We start from the raw sequence: 27,044 nt of genomic DNA, 5'->3' as shown, positions 1-27,044 counted from the left end.
AAAAAACGCTATTGAATAGAAAACCGGGAATTAGTGCGCGATTCTTCCTGTGTATACATATTATTAGTTATTAGTACTAGATATATTTTGCCCAAGAATCGGCTACAGCTACGGCTTCCCGGCTTGCCTCAGATAATAGTGCCATGAAATGCTTAATGTTTATGTGAAAAGTAATGAGCTAAAAATTTACATCTTCAACGATTTCCCTTTTGATATCACAGATTTTCGGAAGAGTGCGATAACGTTACTACGATACGTATTCCTGAAAGGGCAAATGAGGCTATTACAGACTTTATTATCATGAGTTTTTTGCTTTGCATTCTTTCACACAATATTCCCAACATTATAAAAAATAAGCAACTTTTTCATTATCAAAAAATCTTACCCGAAGGTACACTTCAGACTAGAATTGATATCACCAGCCAAAGTTATAAATGCGAAAGTAACTTTGTTTGTCCGTCCTTTTTTCATGCATAAACAACTTAACCGATTCGGTCGAAATGTTGTACATAGATGGTTTGAGACTCAAGAAAGGACATCATATTATGATAGTCTCTATTCCAGAAATCCCACGGAATCGGGAGCTATGCGATTTATAAGCCTAATTTCAATAGTAATTTATTAATTTATTTATTACCACCTTACAATAATAGAATAAGATAAGATAGGAAATAAGATTTTAACAAGTAGGTACTTACGCTAACAACATGGTGTACCGTCGAAGGCGACTGAACCCTGGACCTGATGACGGCATCATCAGTCACGACCGCCGGGTCCCTCGCCAGCTCCGCGGTAGACGGCGACTGGCTCCTACTTGACCCCTTACTATGACCGTGACCCACGTGGAGGGTGTCCATCACAATGTAGACTCGTGGCCACACTTCATAATAGGGTGCGGTCGGACATTGAACCCGCCATCACTTCCACTTTTATCTGGAAATAAAAGATTAATTAAGTAATTAGAACTGAGTGTTTGATAATAAAAGCGGCGTTCATATTTATAATTGGTGTCTTAAAGTTTATAGTGGCTTTTAACTATTATTTTAGACTTATGTATAGTATGCACCAAATAACTTTGTGTCTCAGAATATAGCCGTAAGCCGCTATAGCTATAGTTTTAGGAAAGGAACAAGTGTAGTGGGAACGTAATAACGACAGCGTTCATTCGTTTTATGTATTGAGTTTTAATTTACATACAATTATTGCAATGCGTTCACCAATCGGCCCTGCAACCTAAGATCACAAATCATAAAATCACCACGATAAAAACAGCCTAGCATACCTATAACTTTTTTTCACATACGGATTTCCTTTCGGGCCTCAGTAGATTGATATTTTAGAGTGTTAAATAGTTGCACAATCACGCACCTATTGTTTTGTTACCTTGACTGTAATTACCCAATTTGGTAAGAAATACCAAACTATAAATCGACGGCATACTGTTTTGTTTACTATAGAATATTAGGTATGCATAATACAAAACACAATTAATTAGCCATAATATATTTTCCTTAACCTACAAATATAATAATGGGCATATTATTTTATAGTCAGCATCCAAATATAGCAATATAAATAATATTTGCTAATAACGTTACAAATCAATTTCAACGCAATCTTTTAATTAAACGTCAGGAATTAAATTAATATAATAAATGCCATGGTTTTTCATCTATATTACAGTTGCAATTATAGAGATATTCTTAAGATAGAAATGTACCTATTATGCTTCGATATTTTATCGTGAATAACCCCCCGGGTTCTGCGTTTTTTTATATGAGTTTAAACGCAATTGAATAGATAAACTACCGATAAATGCACCTCAGAAACCGGGGGTAAGTAACACACAGCAAAACCACCGGTATTTTGAAAAGCAAGACTAACTTAAACATTATCTCACGAAATCGATACAAAGTTGTATCTAAACAGCAAAAAAAGAATATACGCGTATTAATCAAACAGGAATAAACCACAGCATTAGGACTACAATGACGTCACAATACTTTATCAAATATGACCATGAAACATAAAGCAAAACATCCTTCATGTCTATTTGAGCCTTTTCAGCGCTCATAACATAGCACATTGGTGTTTATATCGACGGCTTACACTCTGTTTTGACTGAAGATAAGCCGATAACTGGCTTTACGAACGTGAACGGATTAGCGTTACCAATATTTGGGTAACATATTATTTTAGATCGTATTACTTCACATGATTTTGTGTGAAAAAATAAACTTATTGTATAATATATTACGAAATATGACGTACTTAGGCTTATTTGCGAACAAAGATAGACTACGATTGAATTTGTAAACTGAATCTTGTAACACACATTTCATAAATTCTTTTTAAGATATTAAGAAATCAGTTTAGTAGTCATCTAATATCAAGTATCATACGGTAGTAGATTCTAATACACTTAATATGAGAAACTAACAGGATTTCTTCACTTTTAATGGATATGTTTCCCACATAAAGGGAGCATTCCTCCGTTAAAAGGGAGAGGGAGCAATGTGAAATAAACACGTGCATTCTGAATCCCAGCGATTTAATTATGATAAGAACAGAATTATTATCAACAACACAGGTACGAAACTAACAAGGTTTTATAGCCATTGTCGGTGCCAAATGGTCTTGTATTATGCTACGTAGGTATTCTTGAAACACAATCGATAAGTCTAGAACGACTGACAACGTGAACTTTCAACTAAGATCGGTACGAACCTTTCGAGGGAGTTTATGGCGAGGACGCTCTTTCGAAACTATCTAACTAATTTATAATGCGGGTTATGCCACTTAACTCCAAATCCATTGTTCTCTAAACTTTAACATCCCATACATTATTTCCACTTTGACTCCAAAGCAATAAAAAAAAATAATTTACAGATAGAAATATTTCCCTACATCAATTCCACTTAACTCCAAAAGAGTTTTTGTAGAGTCAGCAGCAAAAATTTTATCTTGACGATATTTTGGTGTAAGCCCATATACCAAACGTCCTAGTAATTTTTCACAAACCAGTAATTTTGATTTAAGTTATTATAATTAGGTTAGTCAGTTCATCGTCCTCAAAAACGAACACCGTAGGATCAAAAGTGCTATCCTGGTGAAAAGATTGAAAGTCAAGGACGGGATTAAGCTGTTATATTAGAATAAAGTTCTAAATAAAAATTAAATTTCTTACTTAGCTAAGTTAACATAAAATAAATAGTGCAGGTTTTAATGTATAAGATATAAGTTTTTTAGATATAAGTTGTCGGAGTACACGCGCTGTTCGCTTCGATGTTCTTATAATTTTAGATTTTTTTTTTGATTTTTCAAGTGATGTTTACTACGTAATAAGATTGGATGTTCAATATTATAATTATTCAGGGCCTGACCATGCCTGCGCGTAGTGCAGCGACTCGAACTGCTCCCTCTGCATCCATGTCATCCGTATGGCTAAATATTTTATGCTGCTGACTCTACTTCTGCTGATTTCTTGGAGTTAAAGTGGAATGAATTATATTTAAATAAAATATTTATTAAAACTGTTTTGGAGTTAAAGTGGAACGTTTTTTTGGAGTTAAGTGGAATAACCCTATAATGCAAGTATACTAAATGTCAGAGATTGTTTCTGAGAAATTCAATACTAGGAATGGAACAGTCAAACGATGTTTACAACGAAATAGGTGCGAATACTACGAAGTTATGATAACTTTAGGAGCTTTACTTGTTGTCTCGAGAAAATATTTCGAAAAAAACTCGTTTTCAAATAGTATTAGCAATTTTACTTTAAGTGTAGCTGTTATTATCGTCTCGGAAGTAGCTATAATTTTCCATATAAGCCGATATAATTATAACTGAACAATCAACGCAAATACCAGTTTTATTAACTAAATAAATTGGCGAACTGTATAGCCGCGATTAACCTACATTCGATAGCAGTTTGATTTACGAGTGGGCAGTCAATCTTTACGGCTACATGATTGGACTCCATCGTTGAGACACTGATATACTATTACTTTATAAAACGTTATATATTATAAATATCTTCGCCGAGATTTTGACCGTAATACCGAGTTTTCTACACGTATTTGGTTTGTTCTCTAACGAGATAATGCATAAAGTGAGTTACGAGAGCTTATTTGAACAGTAGACCACTTAAGGGAGGAATTAAATAATGATCAAGTCACGTATTAAAATACTTGCCTTAAAGACTAACTTTCTATTTTATATATTTCCGGATAACCTGTCTTTAGCCTAGAATTATGTAAACGTAAATGGGTCTTTGTACCTTTTAGTAATAAAACTAATGCCCGCTTCCTATAAGTGTCTCCTGATTCAAAGTACCGATAAAGTTAATAAAAGATGAGTGTTTTAACTACGTGTTCGAAAGGCAAAATATCCATATTATATGATATGAGAATGAATCATTTGCCCTTTGTATTGTACAAATTGTATGACTAACCGTATATGCGCGTAAAGCGTAAATTAAATGCACTTTGTTTACAGTTCTCGCTGACATTGTAAATAGTGAATACGAATCTTTGTTATCTAATTCGCACATTTGTTTGTTTTCGAATGAACGCACGAACAGACGTGTGATGGATTTTGTTGTTTTTACAATAATACGGTACACTGATTAAATATATGAACCGTGTACTGTACAAGTGTATATTTCAACGATACACTCATTCGTCAATGTCATTTCGTCTAGCATTTGGTAACTGGAACTCTGAAGACATACGTCACGATATTTTTTAACCCATTACTGTGCTTGGCATCGGACCTCGCTCTCTTTGATAAGGGTTTCAAATCTACTCCTTTAAACGATGTTTTTCCGTAACCCTAGTAAATGTCTATTATTTGTATGTTAACTTAAATCCAGGACACAAGACCGTAATTTTGTAAAGTGGCGGGTTCGTGGTCTGGATTCTAAGCAGAAGCGTCGCAGTAAGTTATGCACGACACATTCTACTGTTATAACATATTATTACGTTATATTACCATCTGTCGACTATGCTGGCTTAGAAATATTTCCAGAGTAATTTAGACAATTTTCCAACATATGTGACCTAGATCCCGGGACAAAAAGTGTCCTGTGTTAATTAGAAATAATGTAGCTATGGACCAGTTTTTATAAATGTAGCTAGTTTCTATGAGAGACAAGATAAATCGTTACGAAAGAATCCTTGTCTCTTCACCGTAACGGTCCCAATAATTTCGTCAACAGAGTACCCCTATATCCGGGCAACGAAACGTGGTTTTTATCAACGTAGTTCTGAAGAGGGCGGGAGCACATCAATAAATAAGCAAGAGACGTTGTGTGCCATATGGTATCGGGATAAAAATACGAAACCACCCCATCTCCGAGCCCTAGCTAACTTGTAGTATAAGACCACTGGAGTACAATATTGATATGGAATTATAATACTGAGAAATAAATACAATGACATAATCTTCTTACAAATAACAGATTTAAACACGATCTTATTTACGAGATGGATCCATAGTCTGTTTCCTCCTATTGTGTGATTTTGGTTGTGAAATTGAATTTATTGAGTAAAGAACTATCATTGTTGCATTGATTACATTATCATGCAGCAACGTGCATCAAAATGACAAAGTTTAGGTAATAAGCATGAAGAGACAAGATTTAATTCACGATTACAATCAAAACACGTGTCGATTTTTTTACATGTTGTACTGTAATATAAAGAAATATATTTTTAATCTGTCGCATTTGCGTTAAAAAAAAAATATTCGTCACTCTTACAAGTGTACTCTTCTTTATAAAGATGTATGTATAGCACCCCGCTTCCGTTTTTCAACCACCTCAAGCCCCGAGCCGGGTAAAATTAAGCCTATGTTAAAACGTAAAGCCAGGATGTGACCTGGATATCGGTGGAGCTATTTTTAAAGATGAGATGATATACCTTTAGAGATTTGCTGTCTCTGACGTGTAATATGATCAAGAGGAGATCAGGTATATTTTCTTCAATAATGATGTGATTTTGCAAATAATAAAATAGACTCCCACGTAACTACAATGCGTCGATTTAATAAAAAGAGTGTAAAGGTGACTCATGTGTCATCTTTTATAAATTATTTTTCTTGCTTTTATTCAGCAATTTTCCAAACAAACAGACAAAGTACAGTTAATAGCAGCAATAGTAACGAAAACAAATGGTTACAAAAGTCACAGAAAAGACCGTTTTTATACACACTCTTTGTTTTCAAATAATTAATAACTAGTCTATTATCATAAATATCATTACTTCAAGTATTCCTATACGCACATGACCTTCATACACTCAATCATCAACACATAATGCTTAATTGATTGCGATTGCGGTGAACGGCACATCCAGCCTTGACAACTGATATCCAACTCTTTGTTTGATGACGATAATCTCACGATACACATTAGAAAAGCTTCCGTTTGTAATGAAACTCTTACAACGAATTAACTGTTGATATGTTTGCTAGGAAATGAATAGTTTCCTACAGAAGTGTACTCATTAGTAAGGTTTCTGGATGGCGAATTTTGTATGGGATAATTGAAAATAACAGCTAATAACTACCTCTAGCTAGGACGACAAAGCAAAGTACAGAATCTTACTAACAGTCTGAAAATCTATACTAATATAATAAAGCTGAAGAGTTTGTTTGTTTGTTTGTTTGTTTGAATGCGCTAATCTCAGGAACTACTGGTCCGATTTGAAAAAATCTTTCAGTGTTAGATAGCCCATATATCGAGGAAGGCTATAGGCTATATAACATCACGCTACGGTCATTAGGAGCGGAGTAGCAACGAAAAATGTTACAAAAACGGGGAAAATTTTGACCCATTCTCTTAGGTGACGCAAGCGAAGTTGCGCGGGTCAGCTAGTGTACTATAAATGTAAGCAGGCAATTAGGACTGCACATACATACATACAATACAGGAAAAAGAATTGTAAAAACGTGTACAACGTTAAAGATTCTAGGTACAGTTTTATACTTAGCCCTTATTTGTTACGGCTATATTATTATATTAAATGTGCGAAATTGTCGTAAAAGGTATGATTAGAGCGTAGAGGATCGGATAAGCGTATGTAATTGCGGGCCAGGCTAAAAATAAGCTGAGATATATTGAGAAAACCGGCTTTTATCCTACCCTCTTAAGTTTTTGTAAGCATATTATATTCAACCTTAGGGATAATTTTATTATAAAACGAGAATTACAGCTTTAGCTAGAGATTTCACGATTTTATTCCAACAAATACAAAACACAGTGAGCAGTAGATATACTACAAAGTCTTTATGTAAAAAAAATGCATAATTTAATAACGGTTCATGTTACGATAGAAGTTGTCATCGATTCTTTGATAGAAAATGTCCATATTATATCGTCATCTGGCATTTTTCTCAAATAATTGCAATAGCCCTGCGTGTTTGCATAACAGATGGTTGGAACTACATAATTTTCTCTAGTGAGGGTAGTTGTACAACTAATAGTTGCGAACTACCCACATAATGACAAATAATGGGTTTCTTTTCGTGTTAAATACACGTAGAAATAAATTTTCATTACGCCGAATGAGTCCCAAGTTGACTTAAGACGGTTAATCAATCACGGGCAGTCGCGAGAGTACAGTATAACCCCACAACATTGTGCAGATGTGTCAGTAGTCCACAACATACAAGTTTTTTGTCTCCATGCCCTTCCGTGCTATGGTTCGGCTTTGCGTATCATTTTAAACGGGTCCCCTTTCTCCGCCCTCGTTTGCTAGTTATATATGACAATGAATATAGTAAATACGTTGGATTACATTTGAATGTTAAAATAAATCTCAATTACAGTATTTATACTGCACAAGAAAATTTAATTTGTAAGTTAGTCATTTATTTCTTTCTCCTTATTTGGCTCTGACCCCTAATACAGATACATTCAATAAAGTCGTGAGCATTGGCTATTTAGCAGCCAAATCGAGTAGGAGCTCACAATCAATACTAATTGGACTAATTAATGCGTTTCCAATTTAATCGCATTGCTATGGAACGAGTCACTGTTAGGAGTAAGGACGTGTTTTCACTAACCTGAGATATCAGAATAATCCTAAATATGCTCCGTGCTAATAAGACTGATATCAACTCGGTAGTACGGTTTTAAAACCTATTTTACGAAACAATAACTGACTGCCTGAAGACGTAGCAGTGTCTGATGGAGCACTTCTCTTTATAATATAACTAAATTAAAAATACCATTTATATTAAGAAATAGCGAGGATTCAGAAGACTTCTTAGTCGAGAAGACTCATAGCCAGCGGTAATAACTTGATTCTAAAACCTATTAACCGTATATCTTTCAAAGTCAGTGAGCTAATTCGCGTATAACCTCGTGCTGTACACGCTCCACTTAGGAACTGACGTGTCTGACAGTACCGTCACATGGATGATGAAGGAACGTGGCCCTCACAAATATAAATAGACAGCTGACAAATAAAAAATAATTCTTACGATTCGAGTGTCACTTTGAAATATTTTGCACTGTTCACAGTCGCTAGGCAACACATTCACTTTGAGACCAATCATTCCTACAAAGGATCAGATTCACATTTTGTGGATAGGTGTCGGATAGCCTATTCAATAGATAAAGTATCAGATTAAAAAAAAAACATATTTTATCCGAAGTGGTGAAACTGTGCACCATACTATAAAATTCAATAGTCGTCAACAAATTGTAGTATTTACAAACAAGTAAGGTTCATTCTTGACCACAAAAATAAAAACACAAGATATTTTTTGCTAAATTACCCATGGATACAAAGCTTTAGCTTAAGAGACTGAGAGATGAGTCAATACCTACATAAAGTATAATTTCCTGTGCAATTATAACAGTGCATCTGTTATAATGACTGGGGCAAGATGATTAATTGGTCATTAGCCATTATTGACCTGATTCTAATAACTGTTCGTTTCCTTTAAGGAGATCAACGCCCAGGGCAAATGAGTGCTAGAAGAAATGAATTATGTTCCCACTTCCCATATGAAGACGCGTTTCCACTCTGCAGATAATTTGCTACTGCCGTTAGCTACTCAAGTCTGTTATTATCGATAAATATTGCGGAACTGTCGTACGGCAAAAATAATGTTCATTAAAAGTTCTTCAATAAATACAGTAGCCGTCACTGTTGAATTGCAATATGCAAATCATAATGATTTTTCATTACGGGTAGCAAAAATCATTTTGTAACTACTGTTTTTTAGTAACTTATTTTAATTATATTGAAAATGATTTGCAGATTTTTTATTGTCCTAAAACAAGCAGCAGAATCAAAAACGGTTTTATATCAATGAACACAATTCTTCAGCAGCTTTGATTCACAAATATCACGTTTAAAGAGAACGTACCCTAAGCTTTTCTAAACACACAACATGTCTACACGTCGAGGGAAATCTACTTAAAATGATGCCTTTAACGTTTTCCATAGCCACACGTACTCTCCCCTTTTTATGTGGCTCAGCGCATTTCTCAAATTGCACGCGTTTCTACCACATTAATTCTTTCTTTGTGCTTATGTACGTGCTATGTACAGCAAGATGTGTTTTTCTTTCATAATTTATACGGTTCGTAAATAATTGGATCCAGTCCAAATGCTTCTTCAGACATAAATTGTTGATTAAAGGCGTTTTAGTTAATCAGTTTTTCTCTTTCGTGTGGTTAAATCGATGCGGGGTAAAAATACTAATAAATATTCGAAATCCATGTTATTAGTGTCATAAACAATATTTATAACGGAGTGAAATGGGTTGGTACTAAAACTTGTAAGTGTGTTTTGATTACCAACGACTAGGCAATTAGGGGTGAATAATAAAGGCGTTAAATTGCTTGGCTGGTCATGACCCAGTAAAAAATAAAACAAAAAATGATAAGATACTAAATTAGATCAAAGCTTTTGTCAAAAAATCTGCATAATTTTCGAATAATTCTAACAAATCACGAAGTGAGGTAATATGTCGTCATGATAATAATATACCTAAAAAATATAGTTTTTTCAGAAAATAACGTATGACACATCAACCCTTCAATTAAATTAAAAGATCGCTTTGACCTACTAACAACCATAAACCTAGTTACGCAATGAAAATATAAACCCACTCAAGATTGCCATAAAGTAAAAAGCTTATAAAATATGACCCCATTAAGTAGTTGGAACTTTTATGAGTAAGTTAAAGGCTTCGTAGGCAAAATAAAACTATATAGTCCTTTCTATCTGGAAAAACTATCCAGTCAACGTAAGAGAATAATAACAAATGTTGGGATCAAACTTTTGCAATAGACCTGTAGCGCCATTTTGTATATCGCCGTCCTATTAAGTATTGCGAGTTTGATATTGAAATGTGTATAATAATAAATTAAACCCACTAATGTCCCACTGCTAGGCAAGGGTCTACTCCCATAATGAGGGAGCGGTTATGCCTTGAGTCCACCACGCTCTCCAAGTGCGGTTTGGGGACTTTGCATGTCCTCAATAAATGTATTAAACAAACACTTTTCCATACGAAATTTCTCGATAGCAACCCGGTTGTAAATAGTCTTGATAGTGTACTATTTACATATTCGGATAGGCACGTTCGCTTGCGCTTAGATGCGAACATTCGGTGTCTGTGAATTATGGTGGGTCAATTGTTCGGAGAAAGTTACTGTACTGAATATAGTATGTGTGTGAATATGTATAGTATGTCATGTAGCCTGTGTTAGTAGCTCACGTGATCTATGATGACAAGGCGAAAACTGCAGAGGAGTTATTTTATTATTAGTTGTTTTAAGTTTTGTTTCTTCACTAAACGAAGGAAGAAATTATCATATTTTTATATTTTTGATTACGATTACGAGGTACGTCTAGGATGGCCAGTAAAAAACATGTTCCACGTCGTAAACATTTTAAAGTAACAAATTGTACGAAATACGATAACGTTTGAACTATACGACTATTAACTTTATAACAATGTAAAATACAAGCAAGCTAATCAGTCCTAATCAGAACAGAGTACAATTCCTTATCGAAGAACTAAAATTACGACCACATGTCTCTTTGACATTATGTATATTGACATATTGAACTATGAACGAGGAAAAAATGTTTAACCTCCCTTATCAGTCACGACCCCTGTACCCGCTATCTTTTATAAAGTCATTATATTAGTAGCCGCTGATAATGTACTGATTAAACACGATAAAGGAAATTAGGTCATTAGTTTTCATTTACGTCAATCTAAAAACGGAAACGATTACTGTTTCGTGTCTTTCGCAATGCCGAGAGAAACTCCGCGAACGATATCAATAACGTTTTTCATTTGATGGAGAAAAAACCAATTTCCGACGCAAAGATGTGATCGTATTTCAATTTCGCTTTCAGTTTTCAACTTAAAAATTATAACAGATTAAAGAACGTAGAAATCACGGTTATAGTTAGAACTGTTTATTTTTTAAATCAATATAAGGTTGGAAGTACTGTAGCAAACTCCCGTAAACGAGACATTCGTATAAAATATTCACGGCTTGTTAGCTACAATAATCTATTTGTGCCTTTCACGTGGTGTCCACTCAAATATTCCAACACAAAATACGTGAAACCAAACAAACGACTTACCGCTCTATTCCTGGAGTGACAAAGTCCAAAATAACCTGTGCTATTCGCGGACTGTGGTCTAGTCCGCGTGGGAGACTGTACCCTAATTAGACTCGCATACATACAAAACGTACAGCGATACAACGATGATAACAATATTTTTGTACCGTTGAAAACATGCCCTATAGAAAATAGCGAGTTAACCTATTGTTATGACAATGTTATGATAATATAGGAAGATTTATGGTACGACATAATTTGGACTAGCTAACTATAAACATCGTACGTATTTTGAACATAGATAATATAAATTAACAAACGATTAGAGCAACTGCCAATTGGCGGGTAGAATTGGACAACTGGCAAGTGGACATTCAGCAAAAAATTGGCGCCGGCTTTTTACAACAGTCGTCCATTTTATGGAGTTTTCTTACTCTACATAATTTAATGGTTTGCGAAAGTGACCGTACTAAACGTATTATAATGAAACGCTTAGCCAAAAGGGTTAAAGCAATGTGTTATGAGGCGAATGGCAAACTCACTTTAAAAGAATAAAACTTTATTTATTACACTTAGAAATAATATATGAGTTATGAATTAACACTGATTTACGACTAAGATTTGGAATTGATTTAGAACTAACTATGTTTAGAACTAACTATGAACTATGAACTGACTGTTCGTACATCGAGGACGAGCTTATATACTAATAAAATATGTGAAACGTTAACATATTAGCTAATGGTTTTAGGGCTAAAGTAAATATGATAAGCGAGTCCTGAGAAAAGACAATAACAAAGTGATTAGTAATTATAGTAAACAGGATACATTAAGATGTTTTGATTTAGATGATGTTAAAATATGAGGACTTTATAGTTATATACTAGGTTACTAGGATTTATGTATTAATATGTCTTATGTAATACTACAATGTATGACTTATATGCTATTATAACACCTCCCCCCTTAGAACAAAGATTGGGCGTTGGCGCCTAAACTTTGAGAAGATGGTGGCAGTATTCTTGTAGCATTATTTTCTTCGTCTTCGTCTTCTGAGATACATGAAGTATTATGAGTGATGGTCCTCATTGGGATACTAATTTGACTGGATCGTCTTCTGGAGGAGTTGTCAAAGCAGTTATTAAAGATTTGTATACATCCTCTTTCGTTTGTACATTGGGTAAATCTATACCATCGACTGAATAGTTTCAACAGGAGAAATGTTAACATGAATATACCCAATATAAAATAGAACCATGAAAAACTAGTTCGGTTATTCTCTAAGAACCTTTGAGATGCTGATTTAGACCGTAAGTTTTGTAGTTCTTGAGAGTAAGTGTCTAGATGATTCTTGATAGTTTTTAATGCATCTAATGGTACATCATTGATGGCTATAGGAAGTAGAGTTGGAGTCTTGATGTCTTCGGGTATTTCAAAGCAATCTTCAGTTCTGATGTCGGGCACGATGACTGGATATGTGACATTGTCTTCTGATGACTGATATGCTGACAGAGTGCTGTATCCGGTGTGGAGTTTACAGCCCTCAGGTAGATTTATGATTCCGGATCCTTGAAGTTTGTGGTTGGAAATTTCATTCAGACATTGTAATACACAGTGAGTATCCTTTGTTAAAATGTAGAGCCACTTATTGTTGCCAAGAGGTTGAAACGTTTGAATTTCGGCAGGAAATGTTGTGGTTGTACAAGTCGTAGGGATTGTTGTCGATTTACTGAGGAGGATATCCATCTCGCAGATTGGTCGTGCTGAAGAATCGTAGATCACGAGGTCTTTACAGATGCTTTTTCGTGAAGCGTAGACTTTGCAGTTGTTCAGCAAACTCGTTGAGACATATCTTTGTCCACTAGGGTTAGTGGCCAGGTAAGTATGCTCAGGGATAATAGTTGAGTGGAAAGAGGAATTAGGATGTTGGATAGGAATTGAATATATATATGATATAAAGTTAAAGGATCATTCTGAACTAATGGGAATTCTAAAATATAAACTAGTCGATCAGAGAAGACGTAGGCTGATAGATATGAAGAATCTAGAAGTGTATGGATGTTTTCTATAGAGACGGAAGTAACTAATCTTTTATTCGTTCTTAATTTATTAGATAGTAGTAATTCATTATATAATTTTTTCAAGGATATAATAGACGGATGGATAATGTTTGATTTAGCAAAGAGGATACTTGTAAGGCAGTCATTGATATCGTTTTCGAGATTTGTAGCCAATTCAAGAATTTGTATAGTAATAGATGTAATATCTTCAGTTATCTTTAAATTAAACACTAGATTTTCGGTTTTGTTGAAGTAGTCATTTAAGCGACGTATATTTTCGTTGATAATTTGTTCATCGAATGATATTTTAAATATGGTTTCATTAAAGTTTTTTATAGTTGAGCTAGTAATTTGAATTTGTTTTTGCATTAGTTCAGACATTTCTAGATTTTGTTTCTCGAGAAGATCTATGTATTCGTTGTAATGTTTGGCATCTTTGGCATCAGGAGTACCAATGAGCCATTTTAAAACAGAACTCAAACCATCTAACAGTTCTCTCTTTTGGCGTGAATTCTTACCTAGATACATACTTAGTTCTGAGAGTCTATTTTCGATTTTATTTAAGCTAACATTAAGATAAGATTTAGTTGAAAGAACAGTAGGGAAATTCAAATGTTTAAATGACATAGAATTAAAATTATTTGAAAGTCGTTGTAAGGACTCATAGGAAATGAATAGGGGCTTCAGATCACGATATATGATTAATTTCCATGATTCTTCGCTAATTAATATTTGGCCTTCTTCGTTATAAAATATTCCAGCGTTGGAAGTGAGAGGTTGGGAGAAATTTATATTGGCAACGATTCCGTTGGTTGCCCTGCAATAGAAACAACATTGTCTCCATTAGTTTTACGATAATTCTGAATTCGTATTTTAATAAATTTATAAATTTTGTATAATAATATTACAACTACGAGTTTAATAAAGGAACAGATTATAAAATTGAGTATATAACTAGGACTATAAAGGGATTGGAGTAAAGATATGTCATTCTGGGCTGTTGTAAAATGACAGACCCTGGAAATTATAAATAAATTTTACTTAATATATATCTAACATTAATTATCTCTACTACATATTATTATCTAAATAAGGTCGCAAACGGTTTGCATGCACTAATTGATTTTTACCTGCCTTTCGAATCAAATAATTTTCATTAAAGCCTACACGTAACACTTCGTATGGACCATCCCATTTTGCATCTAAACTATTAGGATTAGGAACTCGTAACAATACCTTTGAACCTACTTTATATTCTATTGGGTTTTTAATTTGACTATCATAGCGTTCTTTAGCTTTTTCTTTCATTCTTTCTAAGTTAATCAGAGCTGTATCACGAGACACTCGAAGACGTTCGTTTAAGTCCTTTAAATAGTCACATGCGTTATATTCTGGAATTGGTTTTAACGAATAAAATGGACGAGGTTTAAATCCGAAAAGGAGTTCATGGGGAGTGTAACCCGTAGAAGCATTAGTGGAAGTATTGTGGCACATGATTGCAAATGGAATTATGTGATCCCAGTTTTTTAAATGACGATTATAATACATACGAATATGGTCGCGTAATGTTGCATGGAACCTTTCTAGAGCACCGTTTGTTTGTGGATGGTATGCAGTATTGAATGTTTGATTGCATCCTAGAAATTTTACTAATTGTTTCATAACTTTATTCATGAATTCGGTGCCTTGATCAGAATGAAAACGTTTGGGAACCCCGAAATGTTGACAATAATGTAGTAGTTGCTTGGCTACCGTTACGGCTTCTTTGTCTGGGATAGCATAAGCTTGTACAAAACGCGTTAAATCATCTTGCAAAGTTAAAATATACTTGTTACTGTTATCACTTATTTCTGAGTATGAAACAAGATCAATTGAGACACGTTCAAATGGTTCAGTGGATTGGGAGGTAATAACCATGGGAGCTTGAAAATTCTTTCTCTGAATTTTATTCCGTTGACAGGTGAGACAAGAGTCGATATAATTTTTGATATCATTGGTCATTCCTTTCCAATAATATTCTTCGCGAATCTTTTTTGTTGTTTCAGAAATACCACGGTGTCCTGAAAGTGGTTCATCGTGGAATGTTTTAAGAATTTTCGGAATTTCTTCTGGTTTAGGATATTTTACTTTGTTTTCGCAAATGATAATTTCGCAATTATAATATTGGCCTAGGTATGCTGAAATACGCAGTTGCTCATTATTTAATAATTTACAAGTTGTATCATACTTAAGATCGGGAATATAAAGAGTATCTATATTATGGTGTTGTAGACAGGACAAAAGTGCTTTGAAGTAACTTTCACTGTCCCAAGGATCGAAATGGTTGGGTCTTGTATAACATAAATAAAAATTTTGCTTTTCACTTGAAATAATGTGATCTACACTATAGAGTGATTTTGGTTTATCTAGGTTGACAGGTGCGCATAAAGATAAAGCTTGATTTAGTAAATTATTATGGTCAGCGTGATTACAAGATATGGGTAGAAATATGTTTTTATGTCTAGGATCTAATAATTCATTCGGTGAGATTTTTATAATAGAAGGATCAAAGCAATTAATATCAGGATCTTGTAAAGAAAGGAAATGTTCATAATTAATTTGCATATAGTCATCTTCATCGGATGGGAATTTATTGTCATTGCGTTCTACGTGGTCTGAAGGACTTGGACTATCTTGAGTTAAATCGATTACGTTAGAATTCAAAATAGGAGGTCGGGATAATGCATCTGCATTTGTATTAAATTTACCTGATTTATGAATGATCTCGTAGTCATATTCTTCAAGTTTTAGTCTCCAACGGACTAAACGACTACCGGGATCTTTGATACTAAATAGCCATTTAAGAGGCATATGGTCAGTTACGACTTTAAATTTACGACCGTATAGATATGGGCGGAAATGTTTGACTGCCCATACGATGGCTAAGGCTTCGCGCTCGATCACTGAGTAATTAGATTCGGCTTTGTTTAATGTTCTTGATGCGTATGCAATAGGTAGGTCTTTGCCTATTTCTCCTTGAGAAAGTATAGCACCGATAGCATATAATGAAGCATCCGTAGTTAAAATAAATTCTTTGTTAAAATCTGGATATTGAAGAAGGGGAGTTGTGGTTAAAATTTCTTTACATTTATCAAAGGCTTCTTGTTGGCTTTCATCCCAAATGAATGGTGTGTCCTTTTTAAGAAGACATGTTAAAGGTTTAGTTAGTTTACTAAAGTTTGGAATGAATCTGCGGTAATAACCTGCAAGACCTAGAAATGATTTGATATCTTTACATGATTTTGGAATTGGGAAATTTTGAACTGCTTCTACTTTACTCGGATTAGGTTTAACACCTTCACTTGATATAATATGACCGAGATATGCTACTTCTTTTCTCATAAATTCACATTTATCTGGTTGGACCTTTAAACCATGCTGCTTAAGGCGATTAAAAACTTCGGTTAATTTTTGCTCGTGTTCTTGAAGGCTTGATGCGAATACCACAATATCGTCAAGATAGACAAAGCAACGGTCACCTTGTAAACCTAAGAGAACATTGTCCATGGCTCTTTGGAATGTTGCGGGTGCATTTTTCAATCCAAAAGGCATCCTAAGAAACTCATAGTGACCATATGGAGTGCTGAACGCGGTTTTAGGTATGTCTTTAGGGTCCATTTCGACTTGATGAAAACCAGAAGCAAGATCTAATGTAGTAAAATAAATTGAATGACCTAATTTGTCTAGAATGTCTGTTATGTTAGGTAAGGGATAACTGTCTCCGATTGCGATTTCGTTTAATTTGCGGTAGTCTATCACTACACGCCATTTTTGTTTTCCTGAAGCGTCTAGTTTTTTAGGTACTACCCAAATGGGGCTGCTCCAAGGCGATGTGCTAGGTTGAATTATGTTTTGGTCTAGCATTTTTTGAACCTGAGATTTGACTTCTTGCTGATGTACGTAAGGAAACCGATAAGTTTTAGTGTTGATAGGAACATCTGAGGTAGTTGGAATTGTATGTTTTGTATGACTTGTGAATGTAAGAGGCTCATCTTCTATATAAAATATATCTGAGAAGTTGTTGATGATTTTATCTAATGACTGTTTCTCTTCGTTATTTAAATGATCTTGTCGAATTAATTGTTTTACCTTTAACCTCTTATCATGGACGTTGTATTTAATATTTGTTGAGTTAATTGTATGAATATTCTGAGATAAGTCAATAGTTTGAAAACTCGTTGCTTTAATTATAGGAATATTTATTAATTTGTCTTTGTCACTAGTGTTTACGCATGTAATTAGAAATTTGTTATTTTTGACTGTCACTAGTGCGTTTGGAATAGTTATGTCTTTGTTAATTATTTGTTTGTCTATGATTGCGGGACCATTCTGTACATCATTAGTGAGACATGTGATTACTGTTTCGGCCCTTGACCCTATTAACTGGTTTGTATCTGAGGATCCCTTTGTGATTTCACCTATATTGAACAATTTATAGGAACGGTCTCGTACACACATTGTTTTAGATTGAACATGAATACTAACATTAAATTTAGTCATAAAATCATTACCAAGAATTCCGTCAACTTCTATGTTAAGATTAGCTACATGAAATTTAAACTTAGAGAAATTGTCTAGAGCAATTTGTGCTGTGCCAAAGCTTTGTATTGAAGAATCTTTTCCAGATATACCAACTATAGATACGATGTCCGATACATCTAGAGGTGCGTTACCAATCTTTTCCTTTTTGAGGACAGAAATGGCTGCGCCGGTATCTATTAGCATAGTAACTGGGTTGCCTTCAATATGGAATTTGCAGTGTAGAAGATTTTCAGGAGGTACGTTTAAAGAAGATATTCTGATGGATTTCGTGATCTTTGATTTTGTTGAGTTCAGACGAGATTTAGAATTAGATTTAGTATATGATTTAGAATTAGATTTAGTGTCAGATTTAGTATCAGATTTAGTATTAGATTTAATATTAGATTTAGTTTCAGATTGAGCGTCAGATTTAGTACAAGATTTAGGAGTAGATTTTTGCTTAATACTAGAGCTAGAGTTATTAAATGATATAGGATTAGATTTAATTATTGTTTGGATTTCAGCCTGAATACATGCATCGCGAAGTTGTGTCCGATACACTGGTAGACTTGGCGATGTTTGAGAATCAGTCTGAGTAAAAGCGTCGCGAAGTTGTGTCCGATACACTGATAGACTTTGCGAAACTTGCGTGTTTTTTATGTGTCCCCGATGGACTGGTCTAGAAATTTGTTTTGTTATAGCTGGAGATCCTCCAGCGGGACTTGATTTTGGATCATTTTTGTCTGGACATAATATCGAGAAGCGGTTTCCTCGGACATGTCCAGATCCGGGGCCGCTTTGGAGTTTAAATTATGAATTTTAGGCTTAGGAGCTGGAAGCGCACGTTGGTTTACCTGATTCGACTGTAGATTTTTATAATTGTTAAATTGCCTTTTTCGGCACTCTGAAATTAAATGACCTGGTTTTTTACAGTAATTGCAAGTTTTACTGGTATTTATATGATTATGATTTGTTGGTGGAGTTGGGTTTGTTAACCGAAACATTTGCTGTCGAGCACGATTCATTGCACATATTTTCTCCTCTTGTATAGCGAAACGGCCTGCTTCAGAAAGAGTTGTAAAGCCTTTGGTTCGCAACATTACTCCTATCTCTGCGCTTATACCGTTAACGAAGACGCTTAAAGCTGTTTCTTCGGTAACCGCTAATCTACCGTAAAGAGTACTGTCAGTGATTTCTGTGCTTAACTTTTCGACTATTTTACTCCTGCATAGATCTACTCTATTAAAATACTGGGTTATAGATTCATTTGGTTTTTGAAACATAGATTGAAGTTCTAAATTAAGATGCGATATGGTTTTTACGTTTGAAAATTGGCTAATAAGAGAAGATTTCAATGCTGCCCATTTATTATATTGTCTGCAATGGATATTTGATGCTCCTACACCAGAAATGTTATTCAGGACGTACACTAATAGAATTTGCTTTTGATCCTCTGTGGCTAAATTAAAAGCTGAATCGCAGGATCTGACGAATCCGTAGATCTGGTGAGGTACATTTGTTTCGAATTTGGGAATTAGTTTGAGGAGAGTCGCTATATCTAGAGAAGTTGAAGTTTCGCTTTCGATCGACATTTTGTAAAAAAAAAATTTTGGTAAATATACGAATAATAAAAAGGTTAAAACAACTTGGATAAGATTTAGAAACTAGGAGTTAGATTTAAGGATTTCAGGCAAGGAAATAGAGCATATGAGTTTGGCCACTTACCACAGTAACATCAATATATTCAGGAGCTGCATGTTCGGCGAAAACTGTTAAAAGCCGTCGGCTACCACACGATGACTGGGCGATGCTGTCCCTACGTGAGTTTCGTCTTCACAATTGCAGTATCCTACCGACTGCGCCAAATTTGTTATGAGGCGAATGGCAAACTCACTTTAAAAGAATAAAACTTTATTTATTACACTTAGAAATAATATATGAGTTATGAATTAACACTGATTTACGACTAAGATTTGGAATTGATTTAGAACTAACTATGTTTAGAACTAACTATGAACTATGAACTGACTGTTCGTACATCGAGGACGAGCTTATATACTAATAAAATATGTGAAACGTTAACATATTAGCTAATGGTTTTAGGGCTAAAGTAAATATGATAAGCGAGTCCTGAGAAAAGACAATAACAAAGTGATTAGTAATTATAGTAAACAGGATACATTAAGATGTTTTGATTTAGATGATGTTAAAATATGAGGACTTTATAGTTATATACTAGGTTACTAGGATTTATGTATTAATATGTCTTATGTAATACTACAATGTATGACTTATATGCTATTATAACAAATGTCGCAATGGTTGGTCCTCAGTGGATTAAGCACAAGCTACTAATATTTAATGCTTCTGTTCCCCGGAGAGTGTGTTATGTCATGTCCCGGTCGTCATGCAAACTAATCTAATATCAGTTAGAATTACGTATGACAACTAGCTAGGCTGCTGTAGTCAAGCGGATGTTCTCGCATAATTAGCACTAATAACAGCATCAAGCTGATCTCGAAAGCCTATCAAATTGCTGTCAGGCATAATTTATATTACCTTACATGTATATAACTTCACAGAACTAATTTTCAAAGTCTTGAACACGTCAAAAGCAACGCAGCTACATTTTTACCTTCATCTTTTTTTCTGTCAATAACAAATTCAGCGCCGCAAAAATTGACCTATATAACGGACGGGACATGACATGTGGACGGGACTCAAAAAGCCTCAATATAACGTTATGAATAAATCAGACACAGGACCAGCGAAAAGGTCTACGTTAAACATTGTTCTCAAACTTATATGAAACATCGGACCCTTCAGAAAGAATGAGAGGCGCGTTCGATTGCTGAATACCTGCCGCATTTTCTATTGAATCTAAAAAGTATTTTACCAAAGAATATTCCAATAAAAAATGTGTTGCCTACACGTTCTTGTAGGATATGGATATGACTGTTTCAACCAATTTTGTTTAAAATAACAAACGTTCTCATGTCATTTCGGTTTTTAACGAGTTCTAAATAAAAACTTACAACGAAAAACACTTATGATTCATCTATTTTGGTGCCACGTTTCAAAATAAACAAAAACTTTGTCTTAATACCGCACATATGTATCTATCAAACTCATTGAATCGAAAACAAAAGATTAGAAAAGCCATTCGCGCAATTATTTCTTTAAAACAACTCTCACGAGGCTTAGACATATACCAGCATAGAAATTAAGCATGTGCTCTTTCTCCGAAGCATCGGTCTTTTATCCGAATTTTGTGATAAACCCTATCTAGTCACGTGACTAGATAATTCTGTTTCTAAGCAATCTAACGCCTTGATACCAGTTCTTCAAACGTTGGCCTTTGTTTTAAGCCAACTAATTAGCGAAACCACTGAAGTCTTGACTTTAATTGCTTCTAATATTCTGTCAAACATTTCTAGTGAAATTTCTTGAGTATTAAATCTATTGTAACTCGCCCGTACTAGGCACTTATAAGAGCGAAGAGGTTTATTCAAATGGTTAATTTTACTATGTAACAATTTAGCTCCGGTGGAATTCCCAAGTCCTATTACACGGGTCGGTGATTGGCTGTGTCATGGGTAGACTTTTTTCTTATGGGGCGATAACTATAGGTACGCCTTTGTCGGCAAGCTTTTTGTTTTTAGATTACAATGCATAGGAATGTGTTATTTAACAACAAAACTGTAGCTATAATTTTGCGGAGATTTCGTGGTGCCTAGTAATGGTTCTGGAATTTCTAAGTTCTGAATATCGATGGACAGTGAAACTTGTCGAAAGATTAGCGAAGTTTCGTTGGAAGCCGTGATTGGGCTGGAAAAGTAAGTTTGCAAAGAAAGTCACGTTAAGGGTCAGATTGATTGTGTAGTATGGAAAGTTTATATACGTAAAATACAGATACAAGACTTCGATTGATTTCATATAACGTTCTTCATCGCAATTGGCCACAATGAACGGTATCTTCGCGAGTTTCTTGCTAGTAAGAGGCGAGAAACTACGAAAGATCGAATGAAATAGCGGAATCTCGTATCGGAACCTAGACACATTTTAGGTCGCTGAACCAAAGGAATATCTCTCAACAACGTACGCGATTAAAATCCGTACATATTTTTTACTCGCATATTGTTTTGTGTGCTGTATTTTTTGACAGTCACGGCGATAAGTAGAATTAGTAATTATTCTATTAAGTACTATCGGCCATGATTTTGCCTTAGTTGTTCTGAACAAAGCCTTAACCCCCATTTATTTCGAAATAATTACTAACGATAGTTTATTCCAGCTCGCTGGTTGAACCAAAGGTTAGTCTTGTTAGACCTAACGCAATTACAAGTGGAGTCATACAAATTAATCGTATCATAGCAGTGAACACCTGGGGTTTCGCGTGACCACTACATACATCACAGTTATTAGGTTAATACTCCGTCTACTAATTGCAATTTTCCTGTACATACATTTCCGGAATTATGTATTTAGATGACAATTTGTTCAGATAATGTGTCTATTTTAAATACGTCCATCGATGTAGCGTTTGGTTATTCGATAACCAAACGCTAGGCTGGCTGAAAATGCTCCTGGCATTAAGTCTGCTCTTAATACAGCTCTGTATATAAAGTAAAAAATAAATAAATAACAAAAATTTAGAATAGATTCGATGTCTGGGAACAAATAACATTAGACAGATCAAGCAACAAAACGAAATGGAAACCGATTTGATTTATATTCGAAAAAGGAGACAAGCGGCGAAAGACAAAATAGCAATATTGGTAAATGACAAGGTTTGAGAAAAACGATATCCCAAAATTGGCCAAAATATTACAAATTGAAAGAAAAAAATAAGGTAACAATTACAGCTTAATTAGATTAATAAAGTACCTTTGTGTGACTTGTTCCTAACAAAAAATGGTGATGTAGAAAAAGAACTAGGGACCTAAGCTAGGCGAACTGATGTGGGTGGCCACGAATGTCTGACGTTTATTTATATCCTTCAAACAGTACATAAGTATAGTATCTTATGCACTCTAAAATAATTTCGACTTCATATTTAAAATGTTGAATGAAACATATTTATTCCTTCCAAGAATCGATATCAGAGAGTTATCGGAAATTTTTACCGTCCAGTGAAATGGTTAGTCATTCATTTATCATATCGTTTGATAGATTGCGACTGAATTATGTATCGCTCATGTGTTGTTTCTCATTGATACAATGTTTTTAACGTTTTCATTTAGGTATTTTTATATTTTATAGCTTTAGTCCATACGTTCCCAACGTATAGTGGCTAGTGCCTACTAGTGCGGTGTCGAGCTCGAACTTTTCATGGGTAATGGGTTGCTAATGGAATCAAAAGCAAATAATAAACAACAAAAACTATTGAAATTGGTATAACTATAATGTAAAAGAACGCTGAATCTTATGTTTCTAGTAAATGGAGTTAGGAACCTATGCATTCGTCGAACAAATTGTGCCTTTAGCGGGAGAAAAAATTGTTCGCCGAGGACTCAAAATGAACCCTAAAAACTTAGGTACGTAGTATCTTACCCTATTCGTGAATAATATGGAGTATTATCTTTTATCGTCACGTTTATTCGAAATAGATAATACATAAAGGCGCTCGCCAGATATATTTCTTATCGCAATACAATAAGCTGCAATATGGCATTACCACCACTCTACCTAGAATTCAGGTAGATAACGATAAAATAGCTTTGGTAATTGTCAATGAGTCAGGTGCAAAACAATAATATTAGGTACTTAGTTCTAATGTACTTTACGAACTTGAAATCAAAATCAAATCTTTTTGCTCGAAATTGGAACAGAATAAAAGGTTACTGGCTGGTACCTTTGCCTGATTGGGAGTTAAATCTAAAATTCGTAGCTTTTTGATTTCTTCATAGGTATATCCCACTTTTTAGATGTTTTCAATTTGAGCGATTGTCAAAAATTCGATTATATTATTGGACTTCAATAGTTTGAGCTTAAAATTATTTACGCTTGAGAAAGCAAAGGATCGATCGAAGGAGCCCCATATTATTTTTTTAGTCTTTGCAACGAATTACATACGAAGGAAGATAGGGAACCCAGTTAACTGACTGAGCATCTCGGGATATCAGCGAGTCTTGCTCAGAGTCACAACATAAGGGTAAGTCCCGAACAATTTATTATTCTCATACATAGATTGACAGTAATAACTATCTCAATTGACCTGCTAAAACGAGTCATTTGCTTACACAAAGATACAATATAATGAACTCCAAGACAATTTCGGAAGTGAAATGATTTCCGAAATTTATCGATTTCATTTGAGTGCAAAAGTGTTGTACAAAGAAACAGGAGAATTGTATGCATAGAACTCTTGGAAAAGTAACAACTATGTTTATTGAGGGAAGTTGTCAATTACATGTATTAAATCTTTACGTCATACCGCACAATTTGAGCAAAAAAATGAAACATGGAATCCGAAGTGGCTTTGCGCCAAATTGCTCAGTGACATTCGCTACGCAATTTTTTCATAAGAAAAATACAAAAATCGGACGTGAATACGTGCAGTTTTACTCCAGAAAGAATTAAATAAGATAAACCACTTGGTGTATTGAACCTAGATTTAAAGGTTATGCACTCAATTCAGATATCCTTCTAATATTATAAACGCGAATATTTGTAAGTATAGATTGATGTATGTGTTTTACTCTTTCATGGAGAAATACTGGTTGGATTTTAATGAAATTTAGTACAGCAGTAGCTTATAATTTGAATTAACACATAGGATACTTTTTACCTCCAGATTTTCAGGCAAAATCGCGGCCAGAAGCTAGTAATTAATGAACTAAGCATGATCCATTGTCTGAATAAAAAGTACAAAGATCTGGTTAGATTCTCTCAAGGTCATATTCTAGACAATTATAATTCTTCAGAATTACAACAAGATAATATGTATTATAATTTTATAAGTATTTGAATTAATTAAGTGAAACCAGTTCTGTGACTCACAATACAGTAACCTTTAGCATAATAATATGATAATAAGTGAACCGCAGGCCAGAGAGGAGTAATAAGATTTTTTATAATAATAAACATGGTTATAATATTATCATAGCATGCGTCGGCACAGGTGTTTAATGACCATAGTTATATGGGCTATTATTATGGAATGTTACATTATTATTAGGTTATTGCCGTACTACAATCTTAGGATCATTTTATGTCAGAACTTTAGACATATGCGCAATTATATCCAAAAATAAACCTAATTTAATTGCAATGCAAAACAATAGTAAGATAGTAGTCTACTTAAATCCTAGAACTTCATAATAAAAGAGTTGTTTCTGCAAGATAATTTGGAGATACAAATCAGACATTATTCTGAATAATTAGATCTAGATTATTTAAATCACAACCGAACAATTCATAAAATAAATAGGTAGATATCCACGCAAAGGTCATAGATAAGAATAAATTTAGCTATCCTATTTGAAAACATTTTAATGATTGTCTGTGCTCGCACTGTATGCATTTATTATATGAATACAATGTATGTGAATAGTATTATCTCAATGAGATATAATACAAAACAATTGTATGGCTAGGTCCATACAAAATGTAATAATGTATAGCAGCATGCTTAGAATAACTCAGATAAAGAACACATTATGACTCACACCAAAGAGTTCAAGTAACATAAGAGGTCTGTAATTAACCCATAGAGTTAGTTACAACCTTTTTTGTGAGTTTGTAAGCATTATGTAGATGGTTCATAAATGAATTTTAATTACTCATGGCCCTGGTACTACTTGGTACGGTTTGGAATATTTTCAACTATCAAACTAGGAAATCTAATTCTTGCTATTTTATGTTTATTGAATGATAATATTATTATAATGTTTTCCTATTCTTGATCTTAGTCTGAAAATAAGTAAATGAAGTGTAAACTTTAAGATAATCCTGAATAATATGTTAACAATTATATTTAACTGATCAGTTCATGTGTAAGCTACTTGAACTTGATGATTCAGAGTATTGTTATTCATTTTTTATTAACACAACTTTATACTAACCAGTACCTGGCAAAACAGGCCACTGACTCACTACACTTGGCCATAAAAAAACAAAGAATAAAAAGATTATGTATTTTATCTCATTTCACTACACTTAAGTGCACCAGTTGTTTGATGCACTGGCAAGTGGCCAAGCATCACGCAAATGATACGCACACATAGAAACCTTGGAGAGCCGTCGAACAAGGAAGTGAACACATCACAATAAAGCAGTCCATACCACTACCCTAACATTACCTTGAAAGGTTCATGTTTGTATGACGTTCTCTATACACCGCGTCCTATCATAAATCCATAACAATAAAATTACAGTCTTTGTTGTAACCGACACCAAAAACAGAAGCAATTCTTTTTCTTTCTCGATACAAATACTGAACTCGAATGTTGCGATTTACATTCTGAGTACGACAGATCCTTCGATCGTGATTACGACAATTACGTTATAAAAACTAAGTACAGCAATTCAGGCCGTCATAACAAAAATTACACATTTAAAAATTAAAAGTAAAAAAGAAAATCACAGTAAAGAATCGTTCAAATATAGAAACACTACTCACAGGACTTATCACCACGATCTTCTTGCAACTTTTATATCTACATTTCTTTGTAACACATAACAGTACGTATAGTCTTTTCCATTAAATTATCCACCACAATATCAATAATTATTTCAGATTGCGATTGTAGTAAATGACAGAAAACAACGGAATAGAAAAAGACGTGTGGTATGGTTGGATGGATGAGCTGTTCTTCTA

At 34.2% G+C, this 27,044-nt stretch overlaps 1 protein-coding gene across 6 annotated transcripts in view; it reads right to left on the bottom strand.

Moving 5' to 3' along the window:
* Nucleotides 1–27,044, bottom strand: part of Dmtn (transmembrane and coiled-coil domain 2 protein Dmtn) — a 56,089-nt gene extending 29,045 nt beyond the window's left edge. For all 6 annotated transcript variants that reach the window (XM_076130935.1, XM_076130930.1, XM_076130933.1 and 3 more), the window contains exons 1-2: nt 26,847–27,044; nt 699–933 (exon numbers count right to left, since the gene is read on the bottom strand). In XM_076130935.1, the coding sequence (XP_075987050.1) occupies nt 699–857 (159 nt within the window). In that variant the 5' untranslated portion in view covers nt 858–933; nt 26,847–27,044. The remainder of the gene's footprint in view (nt 1–698; nt 934–26,846) is intronic.

The sequence above is a fragment of the Anticarsia gemmatalis genome, chromosome 25 (assembly GCF_050436995.1).
Source record: "Anticarsia gemmatalis isolate Benzon Research Colony breed Stoneville strain chromosome 25, ilAntGemm2 primary, whole genome shotgun sequence".
Classification (NCBI taxonomy): Eukaryota; Metazoa; Arthropoda; class Insecta; order Lepidoptera; family Erebidae; genus Anticarsia; species Anticarsia gemmatalis.
The sequence above is the reverse complement of the archived record's forward strand: the minus strand, read 5'-3'. Positions and strand labels throughout refer to the sequence as shown.